At 41.6% G+C, this 19,333-nt stretch overlaps 1 protein-coding gene across 1 annotated transcript; it reads right to left on the reverse strand.

The window, feature by feature from the left end:
* Nucleotides 1-8,355: 8,355 nt before the first annotated feature.
* Nucleotides 8,356-16,954, reverse strand: SYNJ2BP (synaptojanin 2 binding protein). The gene is made up of 4 exons (XM_021540751.3): nt 16,771-16,954; nt 12,855-12,991; nt 11,290-11,385; nt 8,356-9,826 (listed from the first exon to the last, which is right to left on the reverse strand). Exons 1-4 carry the CDS (start codon nt 16,835-16,837, stop codon nt 9,686-9,688), a joined length of 441 nt encoding a protein of 146 aa, XP_021396426.2. The 5' UTR covers nt 16,838-16,954; the 3' UTR covers nt 8,356-9,685.
* Nucleotides 16,955-19,333: the final 2,379 nt, after the last annotated feature.

Below are 19,333 nucleotides of genomic sequence, written 5' to 3' on the forward strand. Positions count from 1 at the left end.
AGAGCTATGGCATTGTCTCCACTGCAAACAAAGCATATTTGAATTTGTATGACATTTGGACTCAGTTCCCTTGTTTGGAGTTGTCCCTACCATGCAAATTTTCATTAATATCATCCTGAAAGAAGCACAATCAATGCAGGTTCTTCAAAAAGTGGGGAACTGTTTAGGCAGTGAAAGAAGTGAAAGGCAAGAACACCCCCTCTCTTTGACACAGATAACTCACCAATGGGCAGATTTTCCTCCTGCTGTGCATAACTAGATATTTCCAGTGTGCAACTTATTATGGTTTGTAAAGCTAAAGATGTGCTAAGTGAAATATTAAAGCTCTCTATTCTCTGCCCTCTTCCTGCCTTTTTAAGGTTATTTCAATAATTGACATGTATCCTCTTAGCCAAGGGAAAACAGTATAGCCAGCTCCTGATTCTGGCATAGATCATCTTAGTGGAGATCTCCATGCAGCCATGTGTGCAAGCAGCTGTGAGCAAGTGGCTATGAGTGTCAGCTCTCGAACAATCTGTGTTGTTAAACACAGGCCCCCAAATGATAAACCATTCTAACAACTGTTTGAGAAAGAGTTCCTTCATCAGTAACAGCTATTAGCAGATCCCAGTCTGACTCATCCCTTCCACCATCTGCACAATGTGTCATTTGCACTAATCTCTCATTTTCTTTGCTTCACATTCTTAGCAGTCATGCTTACCAACTTGCAGGAACATTTGTATGACCCTTCCCTATAAAACAACCACCACCAATTTGTATTTAGGTAACAAGAACATTGCACTAATTTGATATTGCCATCTTGGAAATCAATGGGTCAAGAATTGCTAATGAATCACTAATGCTCAGTGATTGTATCTTCAACAGGCACTGATTGTACAGATGGGTCATTTCTGTATTTACACCGTATTATTGCATTCTTTTCATCCATACTTTGCTGCACACTTCAAGCTACGTTCAGATAGATTAAGTGTACCAAGTGTCCTCATGAAAAGTACGGGTGCTAAAGCAACTATGCATTGCAAAGCATTTACCTGGACAATTGTTAAAAGAAATATGCCATCACTGCTGGTTTCACAAAGCAAGCATTCTACTTGCAGCACCTTAGGAGTTAATGCATACAGGAGATATATGGAATACCTTTAAAAGGCATGTCAAGCAAGTCAAGTTTCTCTCTGAATCAAAATCTCAGGAGGACAGCTATGTGGCACACTTGGATTGCCCTCCTGTTAACTCAGCCCTGTCCCACAGCTCCCATTTTGATGATTTTAAAATAGATAAGCACTTGACAAGTAACAGCCATTTGACAACTATCTGCCATCCTTCTTCTCCCACCTCACCCCATTGCCAGAGGAATCATGGTGGGAACATCAGCTTAACACTGGGGTTTTTTCCTCAATGCTAGATGTTGAACCAATGTATCTTCTATTGTTTAGCTCTGCATCAGAAATGGTTTCCCCTCTTAAAGGGCAGTCTACAATCTCACCTCTAAAATGTTAAATGTTATGACTGTTGGAATCTATTTCAGTCACTTGAAGCCTTTGAGAACAAATTCCTTTAAATTTAACTGCTTCAAAATCAAGGCCTTATGCAAAAAAATATGCCTGCCTTTTGGACAAGTAAGACCTGTTTTGCAAAGAATCAGCTCAGATGCTTCCAAGTCATTGACAGAAGCACAAACCTTGTCCTTTAGCAGCAGCTGTTGAATCCTCAGAGTTATCCACACCTTTCTCCCTCTCCAGCCCATCTTCCATAATTAGGGCCTTTCACAGCAGCCCACATCTCCATACTGCACCGCTCACCTTGAACAGCAGCATACATGTCTTGGCACCAGCATCTGAAACAGTATTTAGAGACAGCAGTAGCAAAGTGCTTTCTCTGAAACAGCATTTTGACTAAGTTTTCTTCTTTTATAACCACAGCCACAAAAGTCCATGTGTGGGATTGTGTTTGGTTTATTTTCCAGCTTCAGAACCACATATTAAGCTATCAGTGCTCTTACATCCCCTGTTTAGGATTTTTAGAAGTATTCATGCACGAAGAACAAATTCAGGAGATGGACATACCAACAGCTGAAGGAAAAATTAATTAAAGCTTGAAAAGCAGGGAGAACTTGAATACAGAATGAAGAAGGCTTTCTTTTCCTCATCCCAGCATGTCTAAATGTCCATGCAAGAACATCCATTTTCAACCTCTAGGCAAAATGCAGTGGAACCCATAAAACACTGTGTTATGTAATTTCAGTACAGATTCAAGCACTCTCTTCTAGTTAACATTAGAAGAAAATTAACAACTTGATCAGATTCTTTGACCATATCCTTGACCTACAGAGTGCTCCCCAATGGTTTATAGTTAACCGGCAAAAATGAGACCACTTCGGTTGGGGAAATAATTCAAGCAATTTAAGAAAAAAGGATTCCAACTGACATTTCCTTGCAGAATTGTGTTCTTCAAGTTCTGGCCTGACAGACAAACTGGCTTTTTGTGGTACTCCTACCATAATTCAACCGTGTGACAGCTTAGCTGGAAACTGGAAGACCCACATGGGTACAGGGATTGGGATGAAGGGGCCATGGATTTTCAATTCTGCAGTGTGTCCCACTCCTTGCTTCTGTGCCTTTTTCTGGCTTTACTTCATACCCGATTTCTGCTGCCTTCCCATGCAACCCAAACATGAAAAAACCAAGGATATGTGCATACTTCCCATATGTGGGGTCTCAGCTAGAGAGCAGGGCTGAAACCAACAGATGTGCTAACCTTGGTGGGATGGAAACCATAGCAACAAGGAATAGGAGAGGGAGGGGGGAAGAGAAAAGGAATGTTATACTTTGTTTTAGAATAGACAGGTAGAACTGCACCTGCACAACTGTGGTTAAGCAACATAGTTAAAGAGACATGGATGATGCATGTTTAGGAGTGGAAAATTTAGCTGATATTGTAAAACTATATAAACCCTGCTACACCAAGAATAAACAGCTTCTTCTTGCATATGACCCAAGAGATGCCCCATGTCAGTGCATCTAAGAGCATTTTACAGCCCAAGGCATTATCTTTGCTGTCAGAATGTGTGACCATCACGCCTTTTTGTGCATCAGCTGACAACAGCCTGTTAAGGACCGTAAGCAGAACTGCATAAAGTCTTCTTGACATTCACTAGAACCCCTTTTGAAAAGTATTATTTACACTATGAAAGAAGAAAAACATCCATATAATCATGGATTACTACTCACCTTTAATAATTAAATTTCTAACCTATATTCCAAAACTTTGTATTAACTTGCAATATTTAAAAATAAAGAAGTGATTAAATATTACAATTATTTTATCCCCTTTCTTATTCTTTTTTTTTTTTATTTCAGTGATTTTTAAGTTTACTAAAACATGCTGAGGAGCAATGAGTGCAACAGACCATCTGGGGTAACTGTGAACTCACTATTTCATGTATTGCATCTGGACTCTCATACAGGCTATGTACTTAAGTGGGACAGCAAATATCTCACTAATTAAGCAAGTAATTCTTTCATACAGTCTCTAGTTCCCCTGGGAATCTCTGTACTAACAACACCAGATTGCTAATATCTCAAAGTTTCTAAATTCAAAAAACATCCTTAAGGATCCAGGCCTCTTCCTGCATGAATGAATGTTAATAAACACAGAATCATCTAACTTAGACTATTTCTCATTTAACAACTTGAACTCTTTCAATTAATATCAGCAAACTGCCTTGAAAACTGTGAATCATAAATTTCCAGTGATTCAGGGAAACAGGTTCTAGTCTATTTGTGCTATTAACATCCAGAGTAGCTCTGCTGTTCATCAAGCACGTATTACTAGTTAGGGTAACTGAAGCAGACAGCTATTGTGTCAAAGGTGTAAAAACAGCAGTTTATGCCTTACACTGCTACTTCTGCATGCCCCAAAAACCCTGAGTTTAGATCAACCAGCCCGAGCTGTGTCTCGACTTCCCCTCCCAGCCCTAGCAGTCCTACTGAACCCAGTTAAGCCATCATTACTTTTAGATCTGATTTTCTTTTCTTTAGGAGCACACTTTCCTCACACACTCACTATGAACAAGGACAAACAGCTTTTCTTCAGCTCTTTTTTAAACTCCACTTTAAGTTTCCCCAAAAAGCTTTTCCCAGAGATGTTAGCCACAGATCTACAGACAATCCTGCTCTCCAGCACAAGAACAGCTTTCTTTCCAAAACGCTGCTCACCTTTGATGTACTTTCTCCCTTCTTTCCCTGGAAATAGTCTATCCAACCAGAAGAATGATATTTTTAGCATGAACTGCACTTCTGCTGCACTTCCCCAAGTGGAAGATACAGTCATCTGACTGGTTAGCTCTAAGACCTGTCTATCCTGCACATCCAAGACATAGCAGGAAATGGGATACAGGTCTAATGTCAACTGCCAAGCTCTAACAACTGCAAACATCATTTTCCCAGCACCACCATGATCAGGAACTTGGAAAGGTAAGACAGATGTGGTAAAGTTAAAAAAGGGTAGGCCTGAAGCTGTGAGTTGTCACAACATCAACACAGGTCTTCCAAACTCAGCTGTTAATGCTGTAGAAACAAAACTACCCTGCTTAAGATATTGGTACTTAGCAAGATACTTACCTCCTTCTAGCATCCATATCCATAGAGCAAAGCTCTTAGGGCTTCTTTGGACTCAGTTCAGTGTTGACCAGAAACTTCTTACTGCTCTAAGTGTACAGCCTCCCCTACCTCACACACATGCTCAAGCTTCCTGTTCTGGTGATCTCTCCTCCAGCACTTGACAAACCAGACAGAATAAGTGACACCAAATACAATAGCTAGCTCAAATCAACTAAGGGAACCCAGCTGAATGAACAAGTATCAGTACTTGCTGTCACAGAGCAAAAGCAGCAATTTTTCTATAACAATTGCTTTTGTCTCATGACAAAAAAATGCAAGCCAAGCACAAATGCTAGGCTGCCGAGAGGTGGTAAAGAGAGATGAGAGGAAAGAGAACTTTACCAAATGGAAACATGGCTGGAAGACTTGGACACAAACTTGAGCATAGCAGTTTGCTGAACAATCTTCTATCATTCAGAGACTGCTATGAATAATTACCCTACATAAACATCACAGTTACTCTTCCTTACTAAGAGTTTCAGCCTAGGAAAGTTGGTTTGGGCAGCCAGGTAGGAAATACATACTCATTCTGCAGTGAAGTTTGCCTGTGATCATTTACAGCTGCAAATATGACATGGAAAGCTGCTTTGAGTCTGCTCAACACTGCTCTTCCTTAGCATCTGTGTATGCTCTCATTGCATGTGGCCCTGTCTTGAATGAAGCTTTGAAAGGCCTGGAGTCCCCCTCTGCTGCACGGGAAGAGAGAGAGCAGAGCTCCAGAGATTACATGTACCACACACAGCAGCATGGATATAGCATGAGTCTGCCTCAGTGTCAAGAGGAAATCCCTGAGGACAAGGGTATAGTCAAGGCCCTCCAGAATTCTTTGTGTAAGCTTTCCTTCTCAGCCTGGGGGACACTGTCTCATTAGTAAGTTATCTGTTCTTTCCTTCAACAGGAGTACAGAAAAATAACTTCAATAAGTAAAGCCCAGTAAGTTAGGAAAGAGGATGGGGTAAAACACTAGCTCATAAAACTCACCTGAACTAATCCTTACCCTTGTATCAGCTTCTGCCAGCAAGAGAACAGATGAAGTTTACTTATCACTCAGACATAATCTACTTAGTACTATGTAACATGCTGAAAAACATAATATACATATTTTTTAAAAAATCAATGCCGTACACTATCAAAATGCATCCATTAAACAAACAAAGAATCAAAAAACCAGGAGATGCACACAGCTACTGAAAACTCATAACCATGAGGGGAAATTGCCCCTGTACCAAACTCCATTCACTACTTTTGTTGATAATGCAAAACCAGACAGAAATCTTGGTTGGTCAGTGCACAGTGAATGCAAACAGGACGTGCAGTCATTCAACAAAATGCAAAGTCAGACATCTTCCCTCACACCAGGCAGGTCACATTGGGTATGGACAAGGATTTAGAAATTGGAATATACAGGCACTTAACACACGTTTCTAGTGTCTCACTATGACCAAATAGAATCACTCTTTTCACTTACAAACTAAGAGAAGTTACCCCTCATGGGGCAATGGTATTTTTTTACAGGCTCCTTAGGGCACTTGAGACACCAAATGAAGAAGGGCAAAGCTGTATGCCACTCCTAAGAGACTTGTAAAAGCCAGTTAAGAAAAAGCAAGCTCTTGGGAGTTGGCTTAAATGTGCTTTGTACTTATCCATAACAAAAACCTTAACAAAAAAAAATTAAAATTTGCAGAAAAAGATGGTATTAAAAACTCCTCGTATGGGGCATTGGCATGGTCAGCAGTGGGAGTCCCACACGGTTGAGGTGTCTGGATTTTACAAAGCAATACAGAAACTGGAAAGGGTACACAGAACCACAGAAACTACTAAATGAGAGAAAGTACCCTACACAAAGAATCTGAAAGGGCTCAGTTGGTTTCATCTCTTAAAAGTAATGTTAGAGGTAAGGCAATTACAACACATAAATCCCCTCAAAGGGAGGGACTATCAGTTATTAGAGGCCTCTTTAATCTAGCACTGAATAACCTAACAAACCAGTTGCTGGAACCTAAATGCAAATTAAAAGCAAGATACTTCTCCCTCCCACACACTGCTTTCCAGTTTGTGTTAATTAAAAACTGGCAGAAGTAGTGCATCCACCAATCTTCAGATCAAGTTTAGCTGCTCTCTCTCACTGTTATGCTCTAGTAAAATATGTATTTTTAGCACATACAATTCTGCAGACTGAGACACAAATGCTTAGAGCATATATAAAGTCAAACTAGATAGATTTGTCTTTAAACTATGAACCTGAAAATCCATTTTTCTGCAGATCAGCACATTCACAATACATTTGAGGTAACAGATGAAAATGGGAGAGAAATATGGATATTTAAGAGTTTCAGCTGCCCTCAGTATTAATGGCAAACATAAACTACAGTTAGGATACTTTCTGTTTGTTTTCGGGATTTCAACTTATCTTTTGAAAAACCCCCAAGATTTAGGTTGTAACAAAAGGTAAAACTCTCTCTGATCACTTGTATTACAAGCTATCCTCACTAGATTTTTTTCAAATTTGCTTCTTCTACAATGATAGAAAATGCATATACAGTATCTAGTGCAAAGATTAAACTCAAGGCCTCAGAAACCACACAGTGGAAAATACTTTGGAAAATCGTGGAAAGGTTAGGTGAGCCAGTCCAGCTGCTGAAAGAAAGTAGTATGAGCCACAGTTCACAGAAGAGTTTGGGGCTGAGGTATTTTCCACTTTGGTTTTGTCAATGGGGACAAGAGGTGGCTGGGGACTGGAAAAGGGATTGTTTGGTACCAGGCAGGTACACAAAGCTGTTACTCACTTTTAGACTGGATGGTTTAAATCCTGAGTAAAAACTACTACCCAGACTTCTGAAAAAGCTACTGAGTGGCAGTTCAATAACTGTGAACACTATGCACTAGAAGGGACTTTTTTAATAAGCCACGTCAATTATCTGAGCATTGAATATAACCCTTCCCCTCCCTAATAAACTGCCTGCAATATAGATGGCAATCATGCCTGAACAGTAGCAAACTCCCAAAGCTGAAAGGTTAAACAAACAAACAAAAAATCCCACAAGTTTTGCTTTCTCTTATTCAGTGGGAAATTACTAAAACTAACCATTACCTTCCAAAAATTCTCATCCTCCTAGCCTGTTCCACATACTCCTTCTCATCACAGAAACTCAACTCAGGCAAAGGCTAACAAGACAGGCCATTTTCTTAATGTCTGCCTCTTTATTCCAAAGGCTGTGATACAACATCAATTTCTAATCATCCACCTTAATACACACATGTGCTGCACATGGACACCACAGCCAAATATTCAGAGCAGGTCACAAACAAGCTGGTTCATGCTGTAGTTGAAAAGACCTGTCTACATAGCAGCCCTTCTGCTACCAGGCACAACTGGTTTGCAGGCCAAGGCAAGTCACTGCATGCCTTAGCCCAGGCTAGCCAACATCAATATTGTTCCCAAAGTCCCTTAAGAGCATGGAGCAAAATTCCTCCTGTTTCCTCTTCCCCTTATACTAGAGCAGTCTATAGGACAAACAAGATTTCATGTGGTCCAAGTGCTGAAACTCCAAGGTGATTTAGGAAAGCCATGTTCAACAGCATAACCACTTCTATCTCCAGCAGACAGCAGGAACACAGCCCTGAGCAAACACAACAATTTAAAGTACATCAGCAATGTTCTACAAGAATAGAGATAAGTAAAGCACCAAGACACCAGTTTCTCTTTGAAAACATATATTGAATACGTGATCTCTTCTTTGGCATCATACAGACCAGACCATGCATTTTGCTTTTCTTTTACAAAAACAACAAAACACATTGATTTCTTGGAGACAAGAGAAACAGGTCTTACCTACAGAGCTCCTATCAGCTGGGGCATTTAAAACTATTCAAATCACAGTGAGATGAGACCCTGGAGGTAAATTCAGCCATATACTTTCCAGAGGAGGGTCTCTTCCCTCTGGTTTTACCTGCTAGGCTTTACCCTGGCTTAAAGCTGACAGCCCATCCCCTGAACATCACATAACTCTTCACAAACAAGCAAAAGCCAGGACAATCCTAGCCTGTTCTCAGCTTCTCCCTTTCAATCATCAAGATTTTCCTGACTGCAGAGAGCAAGTTAGCTGCTACAGAAAACTTTACCTGAAGTATTCCCTGTGCAAAAAATAACCCCCAAAACAGACCTCTAACCTGAGAGATGCAGACTTCACTTGATGAATGCAGGAACTATTCCTTCACAACTAATTTAAAGACTCTTCTGCAGCTTCAGCATGCCTGAATCTCTTGCCACCACTTATCCTTGTGATTCAGTTGTCTGTCTCTCTCCAGAATGCTAGCATTTTGTGGAAAGCCTTCTCTTACAGCTCTGACACAAAAATTAGCAATCATTTTGACAATCAAAATCTTCTAGCAGCAAGCTATCTTCTATCTTTCCACAACTGGTAAAATGTCTCACCAATATTGTGTATTGCTGTTAAATGAGCAGCTACACTGAAGATTTCACCTGTGAAACCACAGATCAGATTTTACACATTTAAGGCATTTATTTAGCAACAACCAACAAAACTTCAATTGGAAAAATAATATACCCTTTGCATTGCTCCTCTTTATTCATAGTTCGGACAGAATTCATTAGATTAAAAAAAAAAAATTCTGTGGAAACAAGGCAAAGCCTCTAGAAAATGTTTTTGATTTAAAACCACCCCAACTCCCACTCCCTTTAACCAAAAGTTAAACCTTAAAATGTGGAATTGATGAGTGTATTTCAAAGTTCATGGTGCAAAATAAAGAAAGATGGCAAAACCTCCTCAGATTTGTCAAAAAATATAGCTATCCCACTCTTTACATAAACACAATCTCCCTTCCCTTTTTTCTCTCTGCTTCCATTCACCCTACAACAAAATCAATATATACGAACATCAGCAGCAACTTTGATGATAGGCAATGATCCTTTTTGGCATCAGTCTGTGACACGATTGTTGATTCTCTATCTTTAAATTGCATCATAGCTGTGTAAAACACGCAGTGATATCCCAGACGTGAGCTCTTCACATCCGCTGTCGATACCTCAGCAAGATCCAGACTGCTGTCGCAGCAAGCGCCAGGCCTGGCACAAGAATGGCTGCCAGAGGAAGCCCACCTGATTCTCCACCTGCTCCATGACCCACAGGGCCATTCTGTGGCTGCAGCTACAAGGGAAAAAAAATTATTTATGTCAGAACCCATAACAAGAGAGCTCCCAGTTCTGTGTCTGGACCAGGAGGTTCTGTAAGCATGATCAAAATAGTTTCCCTAGGCACCTGCAGACTCCACACATGGAGGGTTAAAACAGCTTAGGATGAACTGAACATAAATGCAGGGTACCCAGTCTCTACTAGGCACCCTCATGTTTCTCTGCCAGTTTTTAAACCAGGACTCAAGTGGAGCAGGACACTCCTCATACAGCAGAAGAAATAACACACACATACCCAGTCGCCCCTTGATGCACTTGCCACCACACCATTTCCTGCTCTCTTTACCAAGAAAAAGACATCAGTAACTCTCTCTGGTTTTCTTACCTGCCTTATACACCAGTCCAGAAGACTTACTACTTTGTTAGGGGGGTACAAAAGGGATCTCAAGTCACCTCTCCCCACCAACATTCTTTGGATAGATTAGTATTTCTTTTGTAAACTTCCATGCTATCTGGGGATTAAGGATTTATCTCTTTTTACATCTAAAATGGTGCTAGGATATTTAAAGCATAGCAGTCCATATTTCCTATTCTCATAAAATTATTTACGTTGGAAAGACCTCTAAGACCAACCATTAACCCAACACTGACAAGTTTACCATTAAACTAAGCAACACATCAGCACATTTTTTAAATGCCTTCAGGAATGGTGACACAACCACCTCCCTCAGCAGCCTGTTCCACTGCTTGACAACCTTTTTTCAGTGAAAAAATTTCTAATACCTAATCTAAACTGGTGCAATTTGAAGATGTCACCATTTGTCCGGTCACTTGTTGCCTGGGAGAAGAGACCAACCCCCACCTGGCTACAGCCTCCTTCCGGGCAGTTGTGGAGAGCAATAGAGTCTTTTCTGAACCTCCTTTTCTCCAGGCTAAACTCCCTCAGCTCCCTCAGCTGCTCCTCATCAGACTTGTGCTCCAGATCCTCCACCTGCTTTATTACTCTTCTCTGGATATGTTCCAGCACCTCAGTGCCTCTTTTGTAGCGTTGGGCTGCACACACATTTCAACACTAACTTGAGTGAGGGCCTCTGAAACAAAAGGAGTTCTGTCTCCAGTAAGATTTTGGCCACTGAAATAAAACTGAGCAACGTGAGATTCTGTCTTCACACACAAAGCTTTACCTCTGAGAAAGGAGAACAGTGAGCAAACACAACATACTCCAGCAAAACAACGACATGGGGACATCTCCAAACTCACCTTTTCACCAACACAAAAGTTACACTGGTTACAAAGTAATACAGAGACAATTACAGTTGAGGCAATAAGAGAAGGTCATTAAGTCAAACAAATTTTTTATATGCACGTATCACACTGAGTACCTGGACACAGTACTCTTCTTCCTCATGCACAGCCACCAATCATAGGAACCAGTCTAAAGTGAGCCAGAAATAACCCTAAGAAAGAGTTAAAACATACCCTGCGCTGGATTTTCAGAGACACATAATAGCCAGCATTCCTGAACAGTTCCACAGCATCCTTGTGCCGCAAATCCTTCAAGTCTTTGCCATTGATCTAGCAAAAAAGGAAAAGGAGAGCCAGATGCTGAAGGTAAAGAAAACAAATTTTTAATGATGCAGGCTAACCTATGAAGAATAAGACAAAAAATCTTCATGTTACACAATATTCTACATTTGGGGCATGATACTGCAATCATAAAGATCCTAATTAATTAATTAATATTATAATGTATTTTTATATGTTGAGACAGAACATGAGAAACTCCAAGTGAAAACATGGAGGTACTGAAAAAAACTAGAAGCAAAATTATAAAAGACAACAGTTGTGTCAATAGCAGCTTCTGATGCTGTTGCTTTACTGGAAACAAATCAAAGGTGTGATTCTGAGAGCTAATGAACATAAAAGAGCAGCTACAGTAAAATTATTAAGTCTCTTCCCTTGTTTCATCTACTGGTGTACCTTTGAAATCCCTCTGTTTGAGAGAGTGCTGTAAACACACTTTTATAAGCACACTGATGTAGCAAAACCAATCAAAAAAAATTACACGCATACTTCTTGGCATCCACTTGGTCCACTTGCAAGTGTTAGGATTTTTTTTAATTTAAAGTAATATATCATGTTACTTGATTTCATCACTGAGTGAATTCATCCTACTTTTTCATTTTCACCCCCATTACCCCTAATTGTATCCCCTAAGATCACATCCAGTGCCTCCCTTCTCTTCATATTTAGACACCCCAAACACAAGTACATAAATATTAAACTGTAAGGAAAAAGAGAATAGTCTCTATTTAACTTAATATCACTTTCTGGATCAATAATAAGCTCCATTTAGTGCAAGGTAAGAGGCTAAAAAGATCACATTGGAAAAAAATAAGCAAGTGTAAAATAAAATTAGGGAGTTCAAAAAGGTTGTGTCTCATACTAGGAGAGGCTACTTCTTCACCCAGCACTTTGTAAAGCTTGTTTCTTGCATGAAGAACCAGTGGGTGTGAACATCAGACACTTGAAAACAATTTTCTAAAAGGAGAAGCAGCCTATGTTATTCTTGAGGAGCTGAAATGAAGAGAAGAATATTACGGCCTAGAAGTTTTATAGTCTAAAAATACCCCTGCGAAAAAGGATCAGAAATTACAGATTACCAGTCAAAAAAATGGAAATTTAAGAGGTGGAAAACCTTTATTTACATGTGTGTAAATGAGAATCCATCCTGAACAAGAGAACGCTTGATGGATTCTAAAACCTTAGGGAGGCAAGTCACAGAGAAAACACAAGCACAGCACCACAAAGCATTTCTGTGGCAAATCAAGAAGGCAGAGGAGATGAGCCCATGTGTAGAGGCACTCACCTCCCTGGTGCTCAGAGCTCTCCTCAGACCCCCAAGGCAGCTTCTACATGGAGTTTGCTTGGGATCATCTAATTCATTCACCACATCCCTCCTCTCTATGCACTGTGAAGGAAAACCTGCTTCTCACATCACACCACTGATCAAAACACAGGTGACAACAGAAGAAAGGGCTTACCGCTAAAATTTTATCTCCTTCTTGTAATCGGCCATCAAGGTAAGCTGCCCCATCCTTTTTGATCCAGCTGACATAGATGCTGTTGTCATTGGCAATGTACTGCTGATCTGTCCCACCAACAATGTTGAAGCCCAACCCTAAGGCAAGCCAAAGAGAAAGATGATGAGAAAAACCTCAAAGCTTCAAATGTTCTTCCTGTCTTGCTCACTGGGGGCTGCACTCTCCGATACTGCCTTGCTTTCTCCACCATACAAAAACTCACAGCACAAAATCTGCATTATTCTTTCCAACCACCATTGTCTAGAAAAGTTATTCTCATAAAACTAGTCTCGAAAGCAGAGAAGAGACACTAAATGCCTGAGGACCCCATTTGTGTAATGCTTCATTACACAAAACACTTGTGAGTTGTTTCAGGTGGGTGCTGTGGAATAGTGAGGGGCATGCCATCATTTCTGAGACACTGATTCAGCCCTCAGCAGGAATGAACTTCTTCACCACAACATGAAAGAAAATGAAAGTACTCTGCATTTCACATGAGATTATAGTAACTCACTACCTTTGAGCTACAAGAAATCACCTCTGACAAGTGTTTTGAGCTGGGAAACAGGGTAAGGAAAGGCAAGGAGCATTAGACCCTGTCTACAGATGGGGAAACAGGCAAGAACTGTGCTACTATCTTGAGGGCACCTAGAGCTCAGAAGACTCCCCTTCCATGCCAGGAGCTGGAAATGGTGTGCTTTGCTTCCAAGAATAAGATCAGGCTACATGAAGCTACTTCAAATTGTACACAATCACTTTCTTCTGTTCATGAATTCAAACATGATAGGAAATACAGACAAGTTTGCAGATTTAATGCAAAACCAAAAGGAATATACATACATTAATTAAAACTGATGCCCACTATACATTTTTGCCATTTTGTATTGTTCTTTAAAGGAAACCTCAGTTACATTTATCTATCTGGATCCAGCTTCTGGATTAAAGTTAAGACTTCTTGTTTCATTGAAACCCAGAAGAACAAATTGAATTTAAAATCTGGAAGCCCAAAGATTATGAGACTGACTCCCCACTGTACATGCAGCTAAGTTTCTCTCTAAATAAAAATGCATGACAGACAGAAAAGACTCCCCAAGATGCATGAAATGAAAAAAGGAAGAAAAGCCAAGGAAAAAGGAAAAAATCAAATACACAACTGAAGTAAATGGAAAAAACCCAACTTTTTTTTTCTGACATGAACCAGTCATCCAAAAGCTATTGTCAAGAACAGCTGAGGGCAAGTTCTGCCCACGTTTAGCCAGATTGATTTATTTGTTCTCATTTTCTTTCTTATTTTCTCTCAAACTTGGGACTGGAAACCTTGGGAAGCAGAGTTTCAAATGAAAGTAAAACCACCTTATGCCTGCTGGGAAGCAGCATTTTAAATTAGTCACAGGAGATCAAAGCATTTACAAAATGAGTCATGGTATTTTAAGTGTGCATCTACAGCTGGGAAGTAAATAATATTAGCAGCAATTTTGCCACACCTTTTTTTTCTTCCCTTCCTGGCAGCTTCAGACAAATGAGGAAAAAAATGAAAGCAAGAGAAAATTTAAGAAATACTGACATTTCAACTAGAATAACACCTGTTTCAAGAAGGACCAGTTGTGCAGAGTAATACACCTTTCAATATAAAAGAAAAAGAAAAAATTATAAAATCCACATTCATAAAAATGATTTGCCATAAAGCAAATAATTTAGGAAAGGGAGAAAGCAATACTATGGAAAGTATAAGGTTTCATCAACACTTATAAAAAAGCCAGAAAGAAGGAATTAGGAGCTCAGAATACATTGATACTCTCTCATATATAAAACCTCTAAAATATATATATATATATATATATATATATATATATATATATGAAAAAAGCATACATTTTGCAAATTTTTACCCATAACTGGAAAAATAATCAAGATTCACAGCTTCCATCAGCAGAGGCAGGTCTTCATGACAAAGAGGCAGCAGTTTGTGCTAGACCAAGTTAGGTACTCACAGGGGTTTTCATTGTGTCTTTCCAGCACTCAGACTTGCACTCTGTCTAAAAATACCTTCCCTATCAATCCTCAAGCTCTTTGCTATTCTCTTCCTTCCAGTTCATGCAGTCACAGAAAGAGGCACAGTACATTTGGAAGAAAAGGAGCAAGGGGAGAGAGCACATAGCCCTAAATCTCTTGTCTACAAAGGAACCAGAAGAATGAATGGAACCATAACCAGAATGGCAGAGCTTTAAAAGCAGGCTCTGGGCTAAATTACTGACCGTCCCTGAGGCTGCAGACCTCCCTATGCCTCACTTACCCTCTCTGAACTAAAAAAATTCCTTCAAAAATGCCTTAAAAAAAAAAAAAACAAAAGCAGGACTGGCAGGATTAGGAAATGAGAGACTGAATATAAAAAAATTTGAAAAGATAAATATACATTGTCCTGCTACTGGAAATACATTCACAACCAATGAAAACTTTTGCCAGAGATGTTTAGCATCAGACATATTTTAAAAGTTGCAAAATCCAATTCAAGAGATTACAGTATCCAATCGTAATTCACAGATAAGTTTTGTTCCTTCCACGGAAATAAGTATTAATTCACATGGCAAGTGCATCAAGTCCGTAAGGGGATATAGGACCTTCAAATCGAGTAACATAGTAAGAAACCTAAATTCTAAAGATGCACAGCCCATCTCAATGACTGGACAAATGTTGCTCATTGTTATCAAGACTGAAATCACAGTGGTCACATTCAAGACCATTCTCAACTCTGCCCTTTAATAATTCCTTACACCGTCCTTAAAAGTTTAGCTCCCCAGATGTATGGAAACAGCATTCCCATCAGAACCAGTTTCATTTGGCACAGTTTTCCCTGACAAGCACAGCTTCATTAGCTTAAGCTCATGGCTATGCAAGTAGGGCTACCCGGCTTTCAGACCAGAGGCCAATCTGGAGAGCAGGAAGGCAAAGGGCTGCTCACACCCTCTGGGTTCTGATCACAAGCATGAGGGCCTGGACCAACACCAGCCCTGCACGGGATCTACCTGCACCCCAGAGAAAGGAAACGCACACACCAACAATGTGGGTGCTGGGCTCTCTGGGGAGCCCCTGGAGCCAAGGCTGGCCAGCAGCTGCACCCAGCAGTTGTGCAGAAGGGCTGCCACATTTTCTCCCTACTGGTTTAAATTAAAGAGAAGGCCTCAAACACCAAAGTACAACTCTAGCTCCAAAAGCCCTCCTGAAGCCGCCATGTACGTTTTGTGCCAACTTGCCTCACTCCTGAAAGTGACATCGGAACGGTACCATAAATTCTGCAAAAACGTAATGTTTCCATGAGAGCACCTGCTGTTGAGACATGAAAAGCAAAGCCAAAAAATGCCCCACAAACTGCCCTATTCCCTCTTCCTTCCAGGCTAGGCTCCTCTCTCACACTCCAAAGCATCTCAAGGCGCGCCGCACAGTGAGCACCAAGCTGACAATACAGGGGACGGCCACTTGGGCACAGTTTTCCAGCGGCCCCTGACTCGGAGTACACAACGCGTCTGGGCGCTCGGCCGCACTTGGAAGCAATAGCTCCACCGGAGACGGCAACTTCCAGGGAAAACCGGAGGCGAGTTGTCCGCAGGGATTCCAGCCTCCACCGGAGCTCTCGCAGCGGACGGACTCTGGCCCAGCCAGCTCTCCCTCGGAGCAGCAGCTTTCCCGCAGCGGCGCCACGGCTATTTCCAAGGAAGGCCCCTGGGGCCGGCACCACTGGGCGCTACCTTCTACCCTCGCCACCGGGCCCGGCCCTGCCTCCGCCGCCGGTGCCCGCCACGGCCGCCCCGCCGGCCGCCCCGCGCTTCCGCTCCGGCCTCGCCGGGCAGCGCAGGCCTCGGCGCGGCCGCCCCCGCCTTACCTGAGGGTCTGCGGGCGAGCCTGATGATCTCCTCGGAGTAGCCGCCGCTCGCCACGCTGCCGTTCATGCTGCGGCCTGAAGGAGAACTCGGCTCCCGGGGCAGCCGCTCTCCCCTCCTCCCAGCGGAGCGCTGGGAGTTGTAGTCCCCGCGGGACGGGGCTGCTCCCGCCGCCGCCCGGGGCAGCCGCCGGCGCTCACCGCAGGGGCGGAAGAGCCGCGGGCCCGGGGGGCAGCGCAGCGCCTCCTGCCCCGCACCTTCCCTGGCCCCTGCGCCGCAGCTGAGCCTGGCCCTGCCTTGCTCCCCAGGCTGGAGCTGGTTTCTTTAGGAAGGTTAAGGAACAGGCCGTAGTTGTCTGGGGTAGGCGTAGGAGAGAAGGGAGATACGTGACCTGTTCCCAGCCCTTTAAACTGTCCTCACAGTAAACTGAAAAATAGATCCGACCGTGCTGGGCAGGAACAAAAGCCCAATACATAGCTGGGCAAGTAGGACAGAGAGCAATAAGTGATCTATATTCAGAAATACAAACAGTGCACAGAAGCACCTTGCTGCTGCTGGGGCAAGAAATACTTAACTAGATCCTGTAGAAGGTGTTTGGTTTGAGGTTTTGAGAAATTTCCTCAGAATAGATAACTACCTAGCAATAAAGGGCAAAGTAGTTCAACTTACTGTATAACAGAGGAGCCACTTGAACCTGGGACTCTACCTCAGTGTTTATTGAACCAATAGATTGTCTGGAAATAGCAAGGAAAAATTAATCATTATCTATTTCAGCACATGCTACAAATGTGTCAATACAGACAATGACAACAGGGAACAATGTCACTTGAACCACCCAACTGCTTGGCACTATGAGGACAGCCACATCTACATGCTGCAGGAATCTCTCTGATGAAAATGAGGACCAGCTCATCTGGTCTTCAATTACATTACCATTTTATTTGTTTGGTATTGCAGTAAACATAACAGATGTTTTTGACAGCATTCGTTCAGGGATTATCTGCACTTCTGGATTCCTGAATTTAATAGGGAGAGACAACCAAGGCACCGGATCTCTGACTGCTACAACATTTATGTTTAGTGCTAAACTGAGCATTAGAACACCTGCCTCAGAGGTGGGAGACAGGCATTCAAGGTCCAATTACACTTGCAATGATGAGCAAAACCGTGATTCATGTGACAGACATTTTTGTTGTTGCTAGTAGCATTCACTCTAAGTTGAGAACTTTTCAGTGTCTCATACTCTGCCAGTGAGGAGGTGCGCAAAATCTGGGAGGGAGCATGGCCAGGACAGGTGGACAAAAGGATATTTCATACCACAGAATGTCCAGTATATAAGCTGAGGAACTTATTTGTAAGGGGGCCTAACACATTCTGGGACAGGCTGGGTATCAGACAGCATCGGATGAGCAACTGTACTGTGCATCACTTGTTTCTCTTGGGTTCTGTTACTCTCAACTCTCGATATTATTATTGTTATTATTGTTGTTGTTGTTGTTATATTTTCGTTGTTTCAATTATTAAACTGTTTTTATCTCAACCCACAAGGTTTACCTTTTCTTTCTGAATATCCTTCCCACTGGGAGGGGTGGGAGGAGAATGAGCAAGCAGCTGCTAGGTACTTGGCAAACTCCTTCAAGATACACAGTGTTCCTTAGCAGCAATTTAATGTATTTTAGAGATGACAGCCTTGGCTTAGAACAAAACCAATTTTATCTTGATCTGAGATAATGCAATGTTAATGTTCTTAAAAGTTTTCTTTACCCAGGAAGATATTTCAATAAGAAACATGGTTATATTGTAACTCAATCCTAGGCAGCTCCAGGCGTCACCTATCACGACTGCCACATATTAACAGCTACCTGAGCCTTAATACCCTTACTGCACTGGCACAGACAATTTCACAGAATCAGAGAATGGTTTGGTTTGGAAGAGACATTTAAGATCATATAGTTCCAACCCCTCCTGCAATGGGGCTCCACTAGTCCAGCTTGTGTCTTATTTCCTCCAGCACCATTTCATGTACTACAGTGACTCACATCTCTTGGGAGATGGTGCAGCAACATTTGCAAATTGACTCTTCATGTATAAGTGACTTACATATTAACCAAGTTCCCTCATCCATTTAAAGCATTTTAAAATGCAGTTAGAACCAGAAGGGGGAAAAAAGGGAAACCAAAACCATTAGGACTGAACTCTGACCTGCACCTTCATAGCACCTTCAGATTAGTGGGACATTTCTAAAAACCACCAGAAACATCAAGTTTTTCATTGCTGTGTTGAAATCAGAAACAACAATATTTTCAAGGAGAAATCTCAGAAAGGAAGCTGTCACATTTTATGAAACATAGACTAGGTTTGTTGAGATACATGTCTGTCTTGCTCATATGGCCCAAGAAGAAATGGGAGAAAAGTATACAGAAATACTCCTATCCAAAGTTCACGGAAAGCCTCCTCCCAGTTAAGTCGTGGTTTTGCAGAACAGTCTTTAAGCATAGAGAAAAACAGAAACTACAGCATTTTATTAATTTATCTTTCCCAAAACTGCATTTGCAAGTAAGCTTT

This window comes from Lonchura striata, chromosome 6 (genome assembly GCF_046129695.1).
Source record: "Lonchura striata isolate bLonStr1 chromosome 6, bLonStr1.mat, whole genome shotgun sequence".
NCBI classification, from domain to species: Eukaryota; Metazoa; Chordata; class Aves; order Passeriformes; family Estrildidae; genus Lonchura; species Lonchura striata.